The 21,899-nt window shown below is 39.9% G+C and overlaps 3 protein-coding genes across 9 annotated transcripts; 2 read left to right on the top strand and 1 right to left on the bottom strand.

The window, feature by feature from the left end:
• Positions 1–618: 618 nt before the first annotated feature.
• gnptg (N-acetylglucosamine-1-phosphate transferase subunit gamma) lies at positions 619–10,404 on the bottom strand (the record flags this gene model as incomplete). 5 transcript variants are annotated; one of them, XM_079493362.1, is made up of 11 exons in its annotated part: positions 619–1,285; positions 1,545–1,626; positions 2,159–2,287; positions 2,576–2,658; positions 2,969–3,083; positions 3,300–3,393; positions 3,730–3,813; positions 3,988–4,042; positions 4,164–4,231; positions 4,679–4,733; positions 10,386–10,404. In XM_079493362.1, the coding sequence occupies 10 exons, from the start codon at positions 4,708–4,710 to the stop codon at positions 1,209–1,211; spliced, it is 819 nt and encodes a 272-aa protein (XP_079349488.1). In that variant the 3' UTR covers positions 619–1,208. The 5 variants fall into 5 exon arrangements, with proteins under 5 accessions (XP_079349488.1, XP_079349489.1, XP_079349486.1 ...); XM_079493363.1 differs by lacking the exon at positions 10,386–10,404 and adding an exon at positions 9,584–9,770; XM_079493360.1 differs by lacking the exon at positions 10,386–10,404 and adding an exon at positions 6,620–6,741.
• On the top strand, positions 5,260–8,815 carry tsr3 (TSR3 ribosome maturation factor). Its single transcript, XM_079493364.1, has 6 exons — positions 5,260–5,675; positions 6,699–6,915; positions 7,428–7,621; positions 7,768–7,935; positions 8,435–8,489; positions 8,631–8,815. Exons 1-6 carry the CDS (start codon positions 5,552–5,554, stop codon positions 8,749–8,751), a joined length of 879 nt encoding a protein of 292 aa, XP_079349490.1. The 5' UTR covers positions 5,260–5,551; the 3' UTR covers positions 8,752–8,815.
• pdpk1b (3-phosphoinositide dependent protein kinase 1b) lies at positions 9,709–20,560 on the top strand. 3 transcript variants are annotated; one of them, XM_079493335.1, is made up of 14 exons: positions 9,709–9,848; positions 12,626–12,874; positions 13,078–13,120; positions 14,244–14,381; positions 14,819–14,963; positions 15,189–15,286; positions 15,683–15,758; positions 16,182–16,250; positions 16,375–16,471; positions 16,680–16,853; positions 17,154–17,371; positions 17,631–17,688; positions 17,965–18,117; positions 18,230–20,560. In XM_079493335.1, exons 1-14 carry the CDS (start codon positions 9,825–9,827, stop codon positions 18,341–18,343), a joined length of 1,656 nt encoding a protein of 551 aa, XP_079349461.1. In that variant the 5' UTR covers positions 9,709–9,824; the 3' UTR covers positions 18,344–20,560. The 3 variants fall into 3 exon arrangements, with proteins under 3 accessions (XP_079349461.1, XP_079349462.1, XP_079349460.1); XM_079493336.1 differs by lacking the exon at positions 9,709–9,848 and adding an exon at positions 10,801–10,834; XM_079493334.1 differs by lacking the exon at positions 9,709–9,848 and adding an exon at positions 12,130–12,162.
• The last annotated feature ends 1,339 nt before the right edge of the window (positions 20,561–21,899 follow it).

Below are 21,899 nucleotides of genomic sequence, written 5' to 3'. Positions count from 1 at the left end.
AATTACTGAACATTTATAGCTGTTAATGTTCACGCTGGCGCAGTCGCCTCACAGTTAGAAGGTCCTGGTTCGATTCCCACTGGGGACTTGTTCTCTTCTCTGTATAGGCACTGATGACACAGAGATACCCTAGGTAGGGTTGGCAAAAGGGTTCCTGTGTCCCTATATGGTAGATACTAGAGACCTGCGGATGGCGGATTTAGCCGCGGTTGCCGTGGTTAACCGCAGTTAAGGGTGGATTTGGGTCATTAAAATATATTATAAATTAATATTGGATAAACCGCGGGTGAAATAATGTAGTGTGGTGGTGTTTACCTGCAGAAACACATTGCCATCTCACTGTATTTTGGGTTTGTTTTGGTAGACGTTTTTGTGCTACCAAAATACAGCGAGGGTGCAGGTAAGCACCACCACACTGCTCCAGTGGTTTGATAACTGCTGGTATAGAGGGAAATGATTGGTAAAAATGTATTTGTTTTGATGTGTAAACACAAGACAAAGTTAGTTTAAGGAAAGTAATGTGTAGTAGAATGGCATACCTGTACGAGGATAGTCCCTGTGACCTAATTATGGTCCATTTAGCAGTAGAGGACAGTAAACGCAATGATACACTTTCTTAAATGAAGGCCACAGTACTCATTTATTGGCATATTTACAGGCTTTGATTACTTGAAACAATATATGACACAATTACAATGCAATTCCAGTGTAGGCCTACAAGTCCAAAACATCATACAGAAAGAGTAAAGGTTCATATGCAGGTCAAAGGAATGGCAAATGTTTCACAATATTCAAGTATTTAAAGATTTACAAATTGGAAAACAAACAAAATATGGATTTTACTCCCAAACGTTTTTGACTTACTGTCATCCCTCACCGAGATATTAGCAGCCTTAGATCGACATGGATATTTTGTTAGCAACTTTTTCCAAAGTGCTATTCAGGTATTGATACACCGATGGATGCAGGCATGCAGGGCACCAACCTGCTCATCAGGAGCATTTAGGGGTGTCTTGTGGCTCTTACCCAAAGACACTTCAACATGATGCCAGGAAGAACTGGGAGTCGACCAAGAAACCTTCCAATTCCCACATACCCGCTCTACCTCCCGAAATATTGCTGCCCCTACATGTTTCAAGACTGGAGTGGTAGGTAATTTAAAAATGTAGGAACCAGTGGATATCAATGGGTTGTAAGTGCAGGCGGGTTCAAAGTAGATCTCTGACGAGGCCATTGTCTCCTCTTAAGTATTGGTCCTGGGCTGTTACACTGGCTGTACTCTTTCCTTCAGATGTGAAACAGATGATAAAAATCAATCAATTACATAGTAAAATGTGTACCTTTTTACTTGTTCCCATATTGCCTTTTTACAAGAATGTATGATGGTACATGCAAGGAACTTTAATTATACTGATTAGATATAATCTCTTTACATGTGCATGAGGAGGACTTGACTTTATTGTCATCCTCGAAAAATAAAGTAATCAAATCAAAGGGTTAGGTTTAAGATTGTAAAAGGATATAGACTTCATGAGTTGACTCACGTGTGTTTGACTCAAAAGGAATGTTGTGTTGTGTGAGGAGTAAGCGCAATCTCTCAATTTCCTCCCTCTGTTTCCGAAAGTCCTACATGAACAGACAGAACAGTAAGCAAGTGATCCATCCATCCATCTTCAACCACTTTTCCATAGTCGATGTAATCCCTCCATCTCATCCTTGGTCTGCCCAGGCGTCGTCTCCCAGTGGGACGTGCCTCGAGGACCTCCCTAGGGAGACGCTCGAGAGGCAACCAGATGCCCGAACCACCTAAGATGGCTCCTTTCCAGGCGAAGCGAAGAAGCAGCGAGTCACTCGCTTCGAATGTGATCAACCAGGTGCGATTAGGAAACAAGGAAGTGACTGCGCTGCTCCGTGCTTGCGGTTAGGTTTAGGGTTAGGGTATGAGGTGGGTTGTCGTTCTCAGTAGGCTCCCAGCACATGACTGAACTTCTCACTCTATCTCTAAGGCCGAAAGCAAGTGATAAGAAATATTATAGTATACAAAACTGGACACATTCTAGTGATATTATACACACTGCACTCAATTAAACCCCTTCGTTAGACGGGTATATATTTAGAGAGAGAAAATATTATATACATATATATGTAATGTGCATACCTCTGTGCATTTCTGTAAAGAATCATGAGTTTCTGAAAGGGCAGTGATATCCAGCTTCACAACTTTCACTTTTTGGCTTTTCAGGAATCCAGCCTCCTCAAAAACATCCTTCAAAAGATTATTGTAACCCTGCAGTAAACATAATACAGTATGTGTCACTGAACAGTAGCCATTTGTTAAGCCTCAAATATCACATATTTATACGTATTTATTCAGCTAGTGCTACTCTTCAAATGGAGCTCGGATATTGTGATGAGCACACAAATCTCTCAAGCGCAAACACATTTCACTGTTACGCTCTACGCCACTGGTGAGATTACCAAGTGCTATTTAAACTTCTTGGCAGAGATAAACACATGCATACACCTAAGAGTGACTCTCCAGTCTCTCTAATGTCAAGACTACACTGCCACTTACCTGCTCAGTGATAAGCCCCTCATAGAATGCCTGTTCTGCTTCATCCCATTCTTTTTGCAGCTTTTCATTCAGGGTAGGATATACTGGAGGACGGTACAAAATCAATCAGAAAGCAGCAGCATCAAGGCTAATTTATGACGTGGCAAAAACATACGTATATGTATTTTCAACTGAAATAAGTACTTGTGGACACTTTTTAGGCACAGTAATAGTGTATTAATCAGTATAATAGCCAAATTTATTTAGCAGACCTAGTATAGAGCCCTGGGGAACCCCGATCTAAGCGGTTAATACTGTAAAAAGTGTCACTTCTTTCTCTTGAAAATACGTCATTGTTACTTGTCAAGCGACAAGTGTGGTTTTCCTTTATTAGATGCCCTACTGGTGTCTTACCTAAGAGAGAATGTGGATGACAAACGAGTGGAGTCTCAAACGTAAGAGAGTACACACAAGTACTGGGCTCTGATACTTGGGCCAGCTTGCTGCTCACACCACACTTTAAGATAACCTACACAAACATGACAACAAACTGATTAGAGATGTATTGAGTCCCTGTTTTACAACAATGTATTGAGTCCCTGTTTTACAACAATGTATTGAGTCCCTGTTTTACAAACAATTATGTTTTTGTGGATATATCTTCCTCAAATTTGATTGCATCTTAACTTAGCCAGAGGGACGACCTAAATCCTATTTAACAAAAAACCCTTGACAACTCACCAACCTTTGTTTGCCTACTTTTACTTCCACATGCATCTCCTTCTCTCATCCACATGCCTGTGAAAGTGTTGTTTTTTATCTCCCATTCCTGCCAGATTCTAAAAGAAATACAGAACATAAATGTCACATGATTTTCACAAAAACTTTCCAAAAAATATAGAAACCTAAATTAAAATTATCTTAAGTAATAAAAAAAATCACACCCGTGAGGGGCGCTCTAATCATTGTACATCATCAAGAATGGTGGTCCCTTATTAGCTTATTAGCCACAGACATATTAGCCACAGACACCTATTTGCTCATTGGCAATGTCAATGATTGTGTTCAGACAGAATCTACACTATAGCTGTTTATAGGAGCTGTTCAAAATTATTAAAGGGTAACTATTTACAAGTCAAGAATGATCCAGGCAATAACATTTCTCAGACACTTACCCCAATATCCCACTATAGGCGTTCCATCGGAATGACTGCTCATGTTGGGTGATGTTATGAAATGGACAGAATTCATATTTATATCTGTGGAATTAATCAACTCACATGAATAAAATCTGAAATGCAATCATCACATGATAAAACCGTATCACCTACTCCCAGAAGGAAAGTGTGCTAATTTCAGTAGCCTTGTAGATCTCAGCAACAGAAAGTGCAAAAAGCAAAAAAACATTATATAAACAATAAACTAATACTTACGTTGACTCTATGAAACTGAAGCACTTTCCAGCCAGACGATGAAGATGTGTTGGACCTTGAAGGGGCGTTATAAATAATATCAAGAAAGGTTTTCATTACATCTTCATAATTACATTAAATGTAATAACAATGAGACAACCGAGTCATCAAGACAATATGACTGCAGAGACTTTTACCTGACACAGGAGAAGGAGTCGCTCTAGGCTGTAGTCTGCTCCCTTGAGCCAAAAATGGATTGTTTATCCTAAACAGATAAGAATCCATTTAAAAAAAATACTTTAAAAGCATTGTTCCTGAAGAAACAGATTGATTGATTGATTGATTGATTGAAATATGTATTAACAGTTTGCAGAATTACAGTACATTTCAAGCACAAACAAACTCAATACAAAGACTGTTAACTGTGAGTGGACGACCCAAAGCATTACACAAGAGGGTCCACCTTGTTCAATTCATCAAAACATTTAAAGACATACAAATACACTTCTATATAGCCAAAAAACAGAACAGGAATTCATCATAAAGGAGGTAAAAAGGGAAAAGAAACATATACAGTAAGGGGGAAAAGGGGGTGTTTACTTTTGGGCAATGGGCGACCCCATAGCCTACAAATCATGAAAAGCAGTGACAACAGGAGCAATACGTCAATTTGATGACTTGACGTGGCTGGTGGCTTTTACTATTGTCTTACCCAAATGTGTTGGGCTCCTCGACTATCTTCATTTTTCCTGCGAATGCGTTGGTCACTGCATAAACACAAATCAACAAAATTATTTCAAAGTGTGAGAAATGTTTCACTAAATTAAAATTAAAAATTAAAAAAAACCTATGGTATCGTCGTTATTACACCATCACAACTCATCGCGTCAAAACTGACAGCATATTACTTACCGAGAAGAAATGCACAGACCATCCATGGCCTTATTACATACAACATTCTATTATACGGCTGAATTAAACGTAACTAAAATGTATCAGATTTATATAGAACAGCTATGATCATCATAGGCAGAATATGAACTGGGCATTCTTGCTGAATTTCCTGCTACACTTGTTGTCAGACGAGACGACACAGGTCACCTGATCAAAATAAGATTTGGACATGCGTAGTGCTGCGTGTTCGTGCTTAGATCCCATAATCCAGAAGAACATATATCGTGTGATTGGCTAGTTGGTTGTCACGCAACCGTTTGATGCCAAAGAGCGACGGTTGCCTGACCATAGATATATATATATATCTATGTGCCTGACAACGAACTAGCCAATCACAACGTGAGGCGTGAGCATTCGTTAATGTGGGCAATGGGATGGAGACACCTCACATGTAGCAGCAATATTAGTGATAGTTTATAGCTTTACTTTAAATCAAATCGGCAACTCAGGTGTTGTTGTCAAAGGTACACTTTGTTGGAATTTAAAATGCTAACATGTACTAGAGAAAGTTAGATTATACTCATACTGACAGTGTCAGTCAGGCTTCTGTTAACGTTTTCCCAGCGAGGATATTGTATAGTAAACAATTCTAGAGTGCTTCCATGTTCTACCTTTAAGTTGACTGTGCAACATGCCGGGGCGAAAGAAACAGGGAAGATGTGAACGTCATGACAACAAAGGCAAGGACAAAAGGCACAAAATGAAGGGGAAATCTTTGGAGGCTTTCACAGAAGAGATGCATACTGCATTAGAAGGTAATTGTGTAGCCCGTCTCCGGACCCCCCGGGTTGAGCTCCTTTGGACCTACCACGTAGGGTCCGGTCTCACCGGCGTCACGCGACATGGGACGCAATCTGACTTACCCTGACTTAGCCCTGTGCTGCGGTGTGGGTGTCACGCTGACATATTCCAAACGAAGCATATGGACGCTATAGGATACAACGAACCCTCTCACCCCCCCCCCCGAACGGCACAGAAGCCGTTAAGTATTTTTAATGTTTGTACGACCGTTTTGGCAGCTCTGAAATTCTCTCTTGTTGACATCCCATTGTACCGCCTCTCGGCATCTCGGTTGGCTAGCAGCGCCTCCCTACGCGCCTCGTAGGCGCAGCTAGCCAACCGAGATGTCAACAAGGAGGGACCGAAGAGAGAATTTCAGAGCTGGCAAAACGGTCGTACAAACATTAAAAATACTTAACGGCTTCTGTGCCGTTCGGGGGGGGGGTGAGAGGGTTCGTTGTATCCTATAGCGTCCATATGCTTCGTTTGGAATATGTCAGCGTGACACCCACACCGCAGCACAGGGCTAAGTCAGGGTAAGTCAGATTGCGTCCCACGTCGCTTGAATCCGGTGAGAAGGAACCCTACATAAAGTCATCACAATGTCAGAAACTTTAACGTAGGGTTCCGAAAGGAGCTAGTAATTGTGCTACACTGGCTGGCGTCGCTGTAAATATATATATGATTCTTGGTATGGATACTGGATACAGGACGAGTTGGCACCTGTTAGATTGGCATCTGGCAAACAAATGTAATTTTAAAGAAAGTTGCATGACTATCAAGCACCAAACAACGTGTCTGAGCTGAGCTGTCTGTGTCTTTTTTCTTTGTCATAAATTGTAAAAATCAATACAAATATTATTGAAAAATAAAAAAATAAAGAGTAGCATTCATCACAAATAACAAAAGCAGAACATACCCGTGTTTGATATGAAGTTGTTGACATGACATACAGTGTCAGCATCTCATTTTGTTGAACCTACCCCTCTGTTTTTCAGCAAGTCTCCACCCACACCCAGAGGAGGGAAAGGAGGTTGTTGAGGTGAAACTACCATGTCCACTTGCCATGTGGGAGTTGGGCCACTGTGACCCTAAGCGTTGCACTGGCAGGAAGTTGGTACGCAAGGGGTTTGTACGAACCCTGCGCTTAAACCAGAGATTCAACGGCCTCATACTGAGTCCAATGGGCACAAAGTATGTGACACCAGCAGACAGGTGTGTTATGGGTTACCCACTTACATATTTCATGATCATCAATATGTAGTGTACATGCATGGAATACAGCTCAAAGTGCTTTATATGCAAGGCAAAAAGGAGGATGGATACATTATATAAAAGCAATGTAATGCCTTTCCATAGATCTACACAGAGACATGACAAATGGGGAAAAACATACCAGCAGAGCTCTCACTCATACATTCCTAATTTTCCTATCTATTCTCCATCCATGTCAAAGCTATACATTTGAATAGAATAAATATGTTTCAGGCAACACCCTAAATTCCTTTGCTGTGCCTAATCTGAAACATACAAATCAAGTTGCATGGACAATTATTGTCATTGTCAAAATGTGTATTGGAACAGATTCCTAGAAGAAATGTGTATTACAGTTGTGTCATTACACAACTCATGTCATGTTACAGCTATATGTGCAGTTTTGATTGAATCATTCTCTATATTAAATGAAATCCTGATAGTAGTTATTTTTGTTGCCATTTCATGCACAGACAGATCGTGGCACAGAATGGAATGGCAGTCATTGATTGTTCCTGGGCAAAACTTGAGGAGACTCCCTTCAATAAGATGATTGGATCACATCCCAGGTTGCTGCCCTTCCTTGTAGCAGCAAATCCTGTAAACTATGGCAAACCTTGCAAGTTATCTTGTGTTGAAGCATTTGCTGCCACATTCTTCATTGTAGGTAAGGTTTGAACTCATAGCAGCTGACTTGTAGTGTTATACCACCACCAGTAATATTATGTTCTACCAAGTGAAGAACATAATATTCTATCTTTTTCAGTGACTTGATAATGTTATTATTATTACCCTTATTTTTAATTTTTTTAGGTTTTCAGGAGCTGGCGTTGATCGTGCTCAGTAAATTCAAGTGGGGCAAGGGATTCTTGGAGCTCAATAAAGTTCTGCTGGAACGCTATGCAGTCTGCCAGTCAGAGGAAGAGCTGCTCTCTGCAGAGAAAGAATATATAAATGCTCCTAAAGAGGAAGCAGAGTTTGGTAAGAGGGGAAAAGTGATCTGATAATCTGTGAGAGGTATAGATAAAAAAAAATAAAAAAATACATGGCAATTGGCAATTTCTCCCAGAAATGTTAGAAAGGCGTTTTGTTACCACCGCACTCTAGTGGCTGGTGCGGACAAACATTCTGTCTATGACGAAGGTTGGATAGCCGAAACGTTTGTCCTTGTAGCCTAAAGACGAAAGAAAAAACGAAGAAGTAAAAAGGTTAACTCACTCTTGCTATTGAGTGTGACTGTGACCCATCAGTTTTATAATATTATGATCCCAGAAATGTTGCACATGATTGTCTAGTTTCGTATGGAGACTAGTATTAAATATAGTAATTAATCAACATTTTGACCATGGCCTGCATTGGTCCAGTGACTTTACAATGTATTGCATACTACATTGTAAAGTGCTTTGCAAAAAGGCACTGTATTCTATTTACTCTGAAGACAATTTTGCTTTAATTAAAGTTAATTATGTCTTGTTTATAGATCCATTTGATGTAGACTCGGGAAGAGAATGCATGAATCTCAACAGACCACAATGGTGAGACTTGAAACAGAATCATGTTTATGTAGGCCTTGCACATTATTTGACTGCTATTGAATTCAGGAACTTACTTCCCATTAGCAAATTTATATTATGAATGATGTAATATTTTAATTTTTTAATTCTGTGTTTATTTAGTATTGCTCAAGATGAGGATTCCAGTGAGGAAGAAGCTTCGGATGATGACGATGATGATGATGATGATGATGCAGGGGAAAAAGAAACAGAAAGTGACAATGAGTCTCAACTCAGATTGTGATAATGAGATAATTTTCATATTAAATAATATCAGTCAGCACTGACCAAATAAACGTGAAAAGTAATGCTTGTACTGTATATCATTTTGGGAACTTGAGATAGCATACCGTTACCGTTTTCATTATGTGATCTGATTTGGCAGACCACTGAACTGGTTGTTATAACTTGTGAATTCAGGCTTTTGGGATAGGAATGATTAAATGATAAATGATAAAATTGCCTTGTTCAGAATCTGAGGTCTTATTTGAAAAGCACAGACTTTAAACAAAACATGAAAGTCACATCCACTTAATCGGAATATCAAATGTTTACATTTTATTTAGTTTGTATTTTAAATACAGATTTAATACATCATTATAAAAAAAAGAATCCCATATCCTAACACGTCCGTTAAATATCTGCAATTTGAAAAGAAATTATTTTTGAAAGGTTTCGATTATTATTTGTCATTTTAAATCAAGTTGTTATAAGAAATATAAAGGGGCTGTAATAAACCAGTTGAGTTTAAGGTTGTAAATGTGGCGAGGGGGCGGATACGAGCGGGATACAAGGGGCAGAGTGTAGAAGGAGAGTACCCCTTGTCAGAGTAATTGTACTAGATTACTCTGACAAGGGGTACTCTCCTAGAATAAACAAAGGATTTGACAGTGGCGTCAAGATCCAACAAATAGAGTATATGGTTCGATGCGGTCTGTCGATGGCATAGACTGCATCTTACAGAGTCAAATAGACAGTTATTTGGGCTCATTGGGCGTTAGTATAATGTTGTACAACAAACCCGCCGTCGTCACGTTACCGTTGAATTTATATACTCATTTGTTATTGTACTTAACTTGTTAGTCCCTTAGCTCGAGAAAGAAAAGTTGAATACACGAGTCTTGTCGAAAGCGTCGCCCGGTGATGACGTTGCTGACGCATCCTTGTTGTCGTTGTTGTGCTCTCCTTTCCTCTCCTGTCTTTGCGGTAACATTGTTGTGGAACGACGTCACAGCTCGAAAATGAAGGCGCAGAGGCAGCCATTACTGGAGCTTCTGTAATTATTTTATTCCAAATAAATACTCGCGGAAATCTTCCATGGCAAGAGCCACAAGTCAGATAGTAAGTATTGCAGCTCTGATACGAACATGAACTCGAAGCCGGTGCTTGAGATGTGTAGTGTGGCGGCTGTTTAACAACAAATCGTTCCATGGTCGGGCCTTCATTTGAACAGCGGTGCTAGTAGCCACACAGATCATCTAACGTTATGACGTGCTAACGGAACGTTAGCATGCTGCTAACCGGACTCGTATGGGCTAACATCACGCTAATATAGATTTTTCAGCGTTTGAACCAGTCGAGTGTCGTTATTGTGTGCTTAATTTATTGTTGCCAGTGTTGTGCTGTTTGATAGGGTGTATCTACGGGTTGTGTTGGTCTACTACCACCTGCTAGCTGGTGTTAACGCGTTAGGTTAGCTGGCTAGCTGGGTTCGCGCTTTCTCACTATGCTTTATAGATTTCAAGCTAGCTAACGTTAACGCTGGTAAGGTTGGCTACCAGTCCAGCCGGGTGACTTTTGAACATTGGCGATCCACGTTATTGCCTTCAGCTAATGCATGCATACATGACGTAAAAGGACAGCTAGTTAGTTGGTTACCTGGTCAGCTAAGCCTTGGCAGTAATAGTTAAAGCTAAGTTTGTAACTTGCTGTCAATGATGGCCGGCATCATTCGATCAGACAGCAGTAGCATTAGCTTACCAGCTAGCAAATAAACTTTACCGGGGCCTGATGTTATGAGTACTCTGTGTGCTACGTTAACACAAGCAAGCTCTCATTAAGTAACCTTTACCTAGAGATCCACCACTACTAATTCATTAGTGAAACAGCCGCCACAAGAACAGCTCAAATACGTCCAATAAAGTGTACATAGGTATCTAAATGACCACACCTTGGAGCACTCGTCTCCAATGCTGATTGATTTGAATGAACAGAGACAACATCAATTAAGCTATCTCAGAGTAGTTAACTAGAGAAGCGTTTTTAATTGGTATGGCTGGCCAGGAAGTTACGATAAGTGAGATGGTCCCTTAACTGCTCATTTGCAAGTACGCTAAATTGATTATTTAAGCATTGAAATACCATACAGATGTCTCATATTTGTATGCTTTATGTCAATTTAGTCATCATTGTTATGTCCATTAGGTGGTGTGTGTGAAAACGCCTTTCACATATGTGTTGGAACTTGGTCTTCTCTCAGCCATAAGTGCTTGAGGGTGAGCCTGTCGATAACAGAAGCATCTCGTTCAGTGGGCCTTTTACAGCAGTATTATAAATGATAATATGCACTTCAGTCCATCCAGTTTATGGTGTGCCACTGAGGTTATGTATTTGCTACAGTGACTTAAGTTGAACCATTGAGCCTTGCACTCTGACACAATGTAGCTGCTGCCTAGCCCTCTGGTCCATAGTTACTCAACTCAAACATGGGTTAGACTGGGTTTTTGTGGTATAAGTGTAACCAATCACGGATCGTTATGGACACATACTATATGGGTCCGATTACTTCCTCCTTATTTTGTGTCAGCACTGACATTGACATTACCAATTGGCACAGCCATCTTGTACTCTTATCCATCTCATTCTTAGCCCATGAAGAGGAAGAACATTTGATTGTCACCTAAATGGAAATTAATTTTTGTTATTTTACTATTGTGCTATTTTGCTGAAGGTCACAATTGTAATATTGATTTGAGATATGTGGACACTACTTTTTGCACAAGAGTTGATTTGATTAATTTATGTTTACCATAATTTATAACCTTCATTTTTGATTTTTGTGAGTGAGTGCATCAGCGTATTTGTTATTTGGGGGTGGACTCTGGGAGGCATTGTCTGTTGAAGTTAATATCATTGTTTAATTCCAATATCCATTGCTGCTTTTGTCCTATTTTATTTTACAATGAACTAGAGATGCTCCGATCAATCGGAGAATCTCTAGTTCATTTGGAGTGATACTCACTCCAAATAACTCGATCTGTGATCGGCAATTTACCCTATCTGGAGAATCCGATCTTATACCATTTAACGCTTTTTCTGCCGGCAGGTTCTTGGGCACCTATTTTATCCTTGCCACACAAACTGCAAAAACTACAAATTTAGGACCCAGTGACACGGCTGTTGAACCGCACGTATTAGCCGATCCTGTCTCAGCGGGTCGATCTAAAATGGAACCAGCATGGAGGACGCTAATCTGCTAAGCGGAGTATCATGCTAATTTGTTATTGATCTCCTAATATAGTACTTCACCTCATATCACCTCATCTGCGCCTCAATTCGGAGATAAATGCCACTAAAGATCGCAGCCATTACTGGACTTTATGGAGCTTGCCTCGTGTTTGTTATTGTCTGTTCCAAGATGGTGGCGTCCAGTCCGGTAAATATTAGCATGATCAGTTTTCTGTGCTTATAACACCAAAAACGTAAATATACGACAGTGGCATTAAAGTGTAGGGGTTTATCAAATGTAATTATACGATTATGGCGCGAAATGTGTTCAGTGGTATAAAAGTCAATCAGATATATTGTATAATATCATTTTGCATCTTTGTGACAAGCCTAAACATTCTCCCCAAGTTCCTCCCCACACACACATTAAAACAGTTTTGATGTGATATGTTTTGACATATCATTTTGGAAATATTCAAATGTTCCCCTTACGCACAAGATCGGTATCGGCCGATCATGGGAAAAACAATCGGTCATCGGGATCAGTCCCTACAATGAACGTATTGGACATAACATATGTATATCCATTCATCCACTAAAGAAAAAGACACCTAGATCATCATGCTGACTGCTTTCCATCCTGAATGCTTTCCGTCCTCTTCTTGTTCCAGTATGATGTTGTTCCCATTCAGTCCAGCGTTGTCATCTGTTCCTGCCCACATCCATCAATGGTAAGAAATCAGCCTGACTCCTGCTCGCCACTTGCTATCCCGGGCGCAAGTAGCAGCCACTGTCCCAGCATGGAGGGCCCAGCCTCGGAGGCCCGGACGCAGGCACCAGTCCAGGCTTCCCAGCCACGCAAGAAGAGGCCAGAGGACTTCAGATTCGGCAAGATACTGGGAGAGGGCTCCTTCTCCACCGTACGTAGCTTGCATTCCATTAGGCTTATGAATTAGCCCTGGATAGATGTTGTTACACGCTAGCATTCTTTGTGGTCAAGATACTTCAGTGACTCATCTCCAATTCATTTGAGGTGAATTGATCAGGAAGTGCCTGAGAGTCACTAGATGTGCTCTGTCAAGACTGACAATGTCATGTGATGTATTCTGCTTTGCTTTCTAAGGTTGTGCTGGCAAGAGAGCAGGCAACGGGTAAAGAATATGCAAGTGAGTAACATTTTATACTTTAAAATTGCATTTTGTGATATTTAGCATTGTCATGCCAGGTTTGGAAATATATAAATATGCGCTTTGTGAAGATGAATAATTCAGGACTTATTTGCACACACTTGCTGTCCAAGTGTCTATATTGTTATTTTCCCCTCCATTCTAAAGCATGTTCTCAGAATTTGGCCTAGTTTTGACTGAGCTTCCGCTGAATCATTGGGCTTCCCTTCCCAAGCTCATGCCAGATGTGTTGAAACACCTACAGTAGGCATTACCCAACCCGTGGTGGTTTAGTATCTGCTCACTCCTTCCATACCACCTAGGCATTACCCGACCCGTGGTGGTTTAGTATCTGCTCACTCCTTCCATACCACCTAGGCATTACCCGACCCGTGGTGGTTTAGTATCTGCTCACTCCTTCCATACCACCTAGGCATTACCCGACCCGTGGTGGTTTAGTATCTGCTCACTCCTTCCATACCTGTGCAGTTCCACTACTGCATTATGGACAATTTTTCAATGCAAGATGACTTCAAACTGTATTTTGGCTAAATGCTAAAATACAATGATCTGTAACCGTGAAATAATTAATAATCAAAATGATTATTAATTATTTCACGGTTACAGATCATTGTATCCTATATACTTTGTTGATGATGAATAACGATAATAGCCATTCCACATAGAGTGGCTCTTTGAAACTAAAACTAGGACAATGCACTTTGGGAATGCATGCCCCTCCGGTTATGCAATACCTGTTGTACACCTTGTCACTCCCTCGGTTCCTCAGTGGTATGCACCAAGTTTGAAGTTTATTGGTCAGACAGTTCTTGAGATACGCAACACACACACACACACACACACACACACACACACACACACACATGGATTTAATGACATGCCCAAAATGCACCAGCTTGAACATGGTTAAATGCTAGATAGATTCAAACTACCTGCCTTTTAATTTTTATTAACAAAAGTAACTAAAACAGCATGCTGGTAGCCAAGTTGCTCTGGCTGCTATAGACCATTTGGTCCACACTTGATTGTCGAGAACCTACATACAACCCTGTTGCTCTGCCTAGGCTTATTACAGTGTTGTCATTTCTCTCTTGTTTTTCAGTTAAAATATTGGAGAAGCGGCATATTATGAAGGAGAACAAAGCCCAGTACGTGAAAAGAGAAAGGGATTTGATGTCAAATCTAGATCACCCTTTCTTTGTCAAACTCTACTTTACGTTTCAAGATGATGAGAAGTTGTGTATCCTTGAACTATTGATTTGTGTCATGACATGAGATATGATTGTTGTGTTCAATTATTAAACTGTCATATACTCTTGTAAGGTTGGCTGTACTACTAAAGCCTAACTTATACTGTGTTGTATTTTGGAGTCACACCCCAAAAATAGACGATTTGTGGATCGTCTATTTTTGGGGTGTGACTCCAAAATTATTATTAATTATTATTAAATTATTATTAATTATAGCTATAGATTGGCTATTTTTGGCACGTGCCAGAGTTTCTCACTCTAGATTGGTCCTTGCATTCATGTCTAATAAGTTAATAACATAAGTTAAGTGCTACTACCACCATTGTCAATTATAAATACATTGTTCCCATATGTAACTTTATCTGACTTCTTTTTGTAACAGTTAATGTTCTGATTTGTATCCTTTTCCTTAACAAATTTGTCTCAGATTTTGGTCTTAGCTATGCTAAGAATGGGGAGCTTCTGAAATACATTCGCAAAATTGGTTCTTTTGATGAGACCTGTACTAGATTCTACTCAGCCGAAATAGTTTGTGCTCTAGAATATTTGCATGATAAGGGGATAATACACAGGTAAGATAATTTGTTTTAATAGCTGTCCATTCATTGTTTTTGTTATTTGCACAGTGTTTGGAATATAAGCAACATATTTTATAGATATAATAATCTAACAATCAAAATTGTTAATGCTCATTAATTGCTATTTTTAGGAGAAATCTTTTTGTTAGTGTACAGCCTCAGCCTAATACATAATAGCTCCTCATATCATTCACTGCCGCCACCTTTTCATTATTACAGAGACCTGAAACCTGAGAATATTCTTCTGAGTGAAGAGATGCATGTCCAGATTACAGATTTTGGAACTGCAAAACAGTTGTCATCAGACAGCAGACAAGGTACAGTTAGGCCAGTGCTGGTATGGAATTTGAAAAAGTGGGATACAAAATCGTGGGATAAAGATTTGTATTGCCACTGAAATGGATGCTATGGATTGGACCCCTCACAATATTGACTTGTCCCATTGCTGTTGTGCACAGTGAAGCAGTTATCACTATTCACCTTTTCAGAGTTGTGCTACTGGAATTATAAATGATCATTCCATTACTGCATTTCAGTTCTAAAGCCTGATTTATACTTTGTCGTACAATGTTGTTGCATACACTGGCCCATGTAGTCTCCACATAGAGTGTCAGATGTGATAGGCTAATTAAAGCTATTTTTTCTTTTTACATTTTCCATATAATAGAAATTATGGTTGCATTTCTTTAACCATTTTTGTCATTGTTTGACAGCAAGAGCAAACTCCTTTGTTGGAACAGCACAGTATGTGTCTCCAGAACTGCTGACTGAGAAATCGGCCTGCAAGAGGTAAATAGGCTCCCCCCACTTTACCAATACACAGGATGATTCCTGGTGCTGAAGGATGTAGGACTATGTAGCTACCCTCTATACACAGGATGATTCCTGGTGCTGAAGGATGTAGGACTATGTAGCAACCTGGAAAAATTTACTTTACCAATACACAGGATGATTCCTGGTGCTGAAGGATGTAGGACTATGTAGCTACCTGGAAAAAATTACTTTAAGTGGATTGACCTACGAGTTATAAAGTGTAAACAATCTCAGATTTATGAGTCTCGTCACTTACAGAAAGTAATGCGATACATTTGAAGTCTATACTGTTGTAGTAAACAAAACAATAGCTTAGCTACAAATGTATGCTTGAGATATTGGCTTTAAATTGATTGTTAGTTTTGTTAACACCTGTGCCCTTATCCTGTTTTTCTTAAGCTCTGATCTCTGGGCCCTGGGATGTATAATCTATCAATTGGTGGCTGGTCTACCACCATTCAGAGCTGGGTAAGTACACAGTAAAATCCTCAGCATTCTTTTCAATGTTGACCTGTGGTCCACCTCAGTGCTGTTTTATCAGTAACTGTTTTTGTCTTTCACTGTTGTTACTTACATGCTTTGTATTTGTCAGAAATGAATACCTAATATTCCAGAAGATAATAAAGCTGGAGTATGAATTCCCAGAGAAATTCTTCCCCAAAGCCAAGGATCTTGTCAAACAGCTTTTGGTATGTCATGGTTTCATTGATTGAGCCATTAAAAATACATTTCCGGAATACGAGCCGAATTGCAAGGAGGAAGGCTATCAAATATCATAGTTTCATACAGTTATCATCTGTATTGGGTTGAAGGTTATATTAGGGTCAGTTTTTGTTGTATATTAGATGTGTCCAATGGGTAATGCATTTATATATATATATATTTTTTTCATCTCAGTCTTTGGACCCAGCTACAAGGATGGGCTGTGAAGAGATGGGAGGGTATGAGCCTCTGAGAGGGCACCCCTTCTTCGAGTCCATCTCCTGGAGTGATCTGCACATACAGACACCCCCTAAGCTCACACCTTATCTGCCAGCCATGTCTGAGGATGATGAAGACTGCTATGGAAATGTGAGACATGCTCTTTTGCCCAATACCCGTTCAGGATGTTTTTGACCATTCTAAACTACACCAGGCATTCAAAATGTTTTTCAATGCTCACAAATTCACAATAAGCAACTACGGTATTCCACGATTGACTGTGGTGCCTAAAAGAAAGATGCATCATTTGAATGCCAACTTTTGTGAGGGAAAAATAACTAACTGAATTTAATGACGGTGATAATACAACTACTGTACTACGTCTCAGCTGGCCCATTTATTATATACAATTAATCATCCAGCCCTATTCATTGATGATCTCTTCCTCAGTATGACGACCTATTGAGCCAGTTCAGCAGTATGGCGGTGGCCCCTTCGAGCTCGTCCCAATCCCTGTCAGCGCCCGAATCCATTCCCCCCCAGAGATCCAGCAGTAACATTGAGCAGTACATCCATGATCTGGACAACAACTCTTTTGAGCTGGACCTGCAGTTCTCTGAGGAGGAGAAACAGCTGCTGCTGGACAAACAGACCACTGGAAACCCCTGGTAGGCGCCTCTCCCCTGTCAGTCTGTTGATGTGTCTGTGTATGCCTTATATAGAGCTCTGGCGAGGATTTCCCCTTAAAGAAAAGCAGATGTGAATGAACCTTTAAGTCAAAAGTTCTCTTGGCGTGTGTGTAGGGGATTACATTGTTTAATGGATAATGAAAATGATTTCGCTATCAATTGGGGAGGGGGTGGGGGGGATGCAAATGTGGAAAACATATCTATGGTAGATATATCTGGCCTTTGCTCATTTTCACAGGCACCAGTTTGTTGAGAATAACCTGATCCTGAAAATGGGCCCAGTGGATAAACGGAAGGTATGTAGATCCTAGTTTGAATATCAGAATATTCTCTTTAATCCAGTCTTTGTATGAACTGAAACATGTCACAAAGTCAGCATGGGAAAATTGACCCATTTCATTCAACGAAAAGAAACATATTCCAGATCAGCACTGAAGTCTGTTCTCGTGGCATTGCTGACTGCTTGTGTATAGGAAATGAAGGGAAATTCCATGCTTTTTGAGGGAACTCTTGTGCACTAGCCCCCTCTGTTGGTGATCTGATTTCTCAACATATGTGGTTCTCCACTTCAGGGCCTGTTCGCTCGGCGGAGACAGCTGCTCCTCACTGAGGGCCCACATCTGTACTATGTGGACCCTGTCAATAAGGTCCTAAAGGGGGAGATTCCTTGGTCCCTAGAGCTGCGTCCCGAGGCCAAGAACTTCAAGACCTTCTTTGTTCACACGGTAAATTACGATTATTTCCCACTCAGAAAATGTGTTGATAACAACCATTGTCTAACAACCATTATCTTAGTTAGTTGTTAAAGTTGTTTTGTTTGATTTTTCTTCATTGTAGCCCAATCGAACATACTATTTGATGGACCCCAGCGGAAATGCTGACAAATGGTGTAAGAAGATCCAGGAAGTGTGGAGAAAGATCTATCAAAGGCACCAAAATCCTGGCCTATAGGAAAGCATTTCCTCCCATTGGCCACTCCTTCCTCTTAGCTCTGAGGCCAATCACTGAGCAGAGTAACACCCTCTTTAGTGCCCTTCATCACCGCAATGTAAACAAACTCTTTTAGAGACGCTGGCATCTAGACCTTGTTTGTTTTCCTGCGCAGAACCATGGGGAAAAAATACAACATTGGATTCAGGGTTGCTTTGCTTGTTCTTTGTGCTCGCTGTGAGGCTTCTATTGCTTTTTTTTCCATGTGTGGATGATGAGACTGCTACCATGCACATCTGCTTCTTGTACATTCTGCAGGGGGAAGAGAAGGGCAGGCTCGTCTGTAGAATAACACAGGCATAGGTTCCACTAGGACCATCTCAAACGCAAGGACTGGTTTCCTGCTTTGATGACACCATTTAAACACAATCCAGCTTCCCTGAACCGGAGCCTACACAGTATCTTACTTAGACCATATTGTAATCCTACATTGTACGTGTATGGCTTACTTGGAACCCATTTCTATGTACTCCATAGTCACAACAGATTCCATAACCTGTTCAGTGTCATACCCGTAACCTAACTCAAGCACTATATTTCTGTCAGAGCCCATTTGTTTCCATAGTATGGGATTTTGAGTTTTCTAGGCTCTTGGTACTTGACATACTGCTGTCCAGTTTAGGGTCTCAATATTACAGAGTGCTGGTCTATACTGAGAAATTGGTCTGAATCAATCTGTGTTTTAGTGCGAGACAGTTACTGAGAATATATTTCTAATAGGGAGCGGGTGAACATGCCACTAGCTTGTACTCTTATCATGACTTGCTTAGCTTTCCTGCACGGCCAGTTTTGTAGCTCAGCCTTGTCCGCTTTTCTCTCCTAGGGCACTGGAGATATAGTTTATTCAAGTTAAAAGGTGGGTATTTTTGACTGCATTGGCAACCATGGGTAATATATTTGGATGATTTGGCTGTTCTGAACCATTCACTGGCTATTTCTTTGTGGTGTGAATGCTTAAATTTATTTTTGGTGGGATTGTCAGCTCATCTTCAGTATGTCCTGTTGAAAACAAAATCTGATGCTGACCACCCCATGTTGAACAGGAAAGCATCAATGGAGAGATATATACTATCATTCTTGGAAGCAATCACAGTAAAGCTGTAGGCCCAGGACAAGTTTGCAGGACTGTGTCGTTGGGTTCTCAATGTTAATTGGGAGTGCCCCATGTTGTTTTTGTTTTGTTTTGTTTGTTTTTTGTTTCGTTTTTTTTTTTCACCCGACACCTGGCCCAATAGAAATTAAGCAATTGATTTAACTTTTGCTCTTTTTGTTTAAGAAAGATATATTATTGTAATACTTTTAATTTTGACATATTACCTTAAAAGGTCCTCTCAAAAGGATTCTTCCTCCAGCTGTCAGCGTGTGCAGTGTGTGACTGGAGCAAGTGAATAGCCTCCTCCGGCCCTGGGGCCCAGGGGCTCTTCGCGGTTGGGTGTCAGTTAAAAGGATATCTATCTGATCCAAATAACAGGTGAAATTGCTGTATCTGTCTCTAAACTTGAGGAAAACGCTCAAAAAGGTGTTCGCTTCTCTCGCTAGAAAAAATTCGAATCAACTTGGCGGCAGTCGGTTACATTGTGTATGAAACTCTACCTGGCTTGTAACCGACTAGAACTGTGATGTACAGACGATGTATTATTGAAATCTGAAGCAAGTAATGCAATGATATTAGGATACAGTTTTTGTATTTTTATTCTTGTATAAGGTTATTTGATGGCTATTGTTTAGCCTCTAGTTCATTCTGTGTTATTTAAATTCTAATATATGAATCATATTTGGATTGAAGTCATGTTCAGGGGCCATGTTGTGTATGTATTGAGATGTAAAGCCTTTGAATGTGAATAATTATTGTAAACTATAATATTTTACAGCTTTTTTCTTACTATATCATATACATTTTCTATTTGCTCAGTGATTTAATCATATTTCTGATAATTTAATGAATCTGTTCATTCTCTCTCTGATTATTTGTGCGATAGGTCAGTAGATGTTGAATGATAAATTTTCCACTTAATGCTTGGTAGTCCAGTAATTAAAGCATGTAGGGATTTAGGCATACAAATAAAGCCATGTGTCCTGTCTTCTGTTGATAACCACAGTCAAGACACAAAAGCAGCAGCATTCACTGACAATGGCATCTACACGTTTGCAACATGTAAATAAAGTTCCAGCCCATGATGAGTGTCTTATTTGTGTTATACGAAATTGACATGCAGTAATCGATCGAGCAGTCTTTAATAAACTTGCTTCTCTGTTGCCCTCAAACACATTTCCCTTGTAACGCAATGCAGTACATTTATTGTCACATGAATGATACTACAGGCCAAACTAATTTTGTTAAGCCTGTAGGAAATGTAATGCACCTGTTTGTAACGGGTGCATTACATTTCCTACAGGCTGTTATAATGGGACTAGTGACTGTTTTTGAAAGATCTGTTCATGATTAAATGCTGCATATGTTTTGGGGAATTTATTTTTTGTCATTGATTTAAGGGTGACAATAAAACTTCTGTCTTTGAAGTTCTATTTTGATTGGTGAAATGTTACAGACGTTAAAAGGAGGGAAGGGATTTTTGTTTTGTTAAATAGCTCTTCTAGAGTGTGTGTTCACTAAGGTCTCCCTTTAGTAAACAGAAAATAGCTTTTCTGGTCGGGGTACCAATTTCCTATAATCAGGAGCGAGAACGGATAGGATATACAGGATTAACAAGTGAGGTGTGAGCAGACCAAATTGGAACTGGAACACTACATTGAAGCAGATAATTGGGTATACTCTTCTGAAGATATCTTCTGTTAAAGAGAAGGGGAGACCACCGTTACTGAACAAACACTACAAGGATTACTATCACAATATAGCCTTTTAACAACAAAAAAACGTTTTGCTCTAACCAAAACCTTAACCTACCCACATTTTGAAATTGAGGTAACTCAGGTAAGTAGTGCACGCAATCCGTGGCCCAGGTGCAACACAAGCAAAAGTATAAAAGAGAATAGTCTGCACACTGGGGATGCTGAAAAGGCTCCTGTATTTGTATTGCATAATAAAAAATACAACAGCTTTTTCAGCATCAATTTAATGAATTTAATGAAATTCCCCACCATTTGAAATTGCTAATTTACCATAATGATATGATTGATGGTTGAGCACCAAGGGTAACAGGATTTGGTTATTTTTTTCCAAAAGGTTTATATATATATATATATATATATATATATATATATATATATATATATATATATATATATTCACATCATGTATACTTTACAATTTAAACAAAATTTCAAATATTTTGAGAAAATAGCCAATTTTACATCGAGGTGCCCAGATGTCCTATAGTGCCCACTCAGTGCCCACATCCTGTACCCGTGCCCCTGGCCCGGAGTGCGAGTGGGCGTGTCTGTTAGAGCTGGCACCCTGCTGTGCACGAGGACTGCAATCGACCTTGATCGACGCCAAGGATTTAATTGTGATGTCACACAAGTGGCAGACAGTGCCTCAAACCGTAACCTGAGGCTC

Source organism: Electrona antarctica (assembly GCF_951216825.1).
Source record: "Electrona antarctica genome assembly, chromosome: 22".
In the NCBI taxonomy this organism is placed as follows: domain Eukaryota; kingdom Metazoa; phylum Chordata; class Actinopteri; order Myctophiformes; family Myctophidae; genus Electrona; species Electrona antarctica.
Note: the sequence above shows the minus strand (reverse complement) of the source record. Positions and strands in the feature narration are given on the sequence as shown.

What these genes read in the sequence shown, in the direction of transcription:
- tsr3 (XM_079493364.1), top strand. Translation starts at nt 5,552, where the DNA reads ATGCCGGGGCGAAAGAAACAGGGAAGATGTGAACGTCATGACAACAAA. An exon ending in TATGTGACACCAGCAGACAG is followed by an intron (nt 6,916 to 7,427) that starts GTGTGTTATGGG and finishes TTTCATGCACAG; the next exon opens with ACAGATCGTGGCACAGAATG. An exon ending in TGCCACATTCTTCATTGTAG is followed by an intron (nt 7,622 to 7,767) that starts GTAAGGTTTGAA and finishes TAATTTTTTTAG; the next exon opens with GTTTTCAGGAGCTGGCGTTG.
- pdpk1b (XM_079493335.1), top strand. Translation starts at nt 9,825, where the DNA reads ATGGCAAGAGCCACAAGTCAGATA. An exon ending in TCAAGATGATGAGAAGTTGT is followed by an intron (nt 14,382 to 14,818) that starts GTATCCTTGAAC and finishes AATTTGTCTCAG; the next exon opens with ATTTTGGTCTTAGCTATGCT. An exon ending in ATGAAGACTGCTATGGAAAT is followed by an intron (nt 16,854 to 17,153) that starts GTGAGACATGCT and finishes TCTCTTCCTCAG; the next exon opens with TATGACGACCTATTGAGCCA.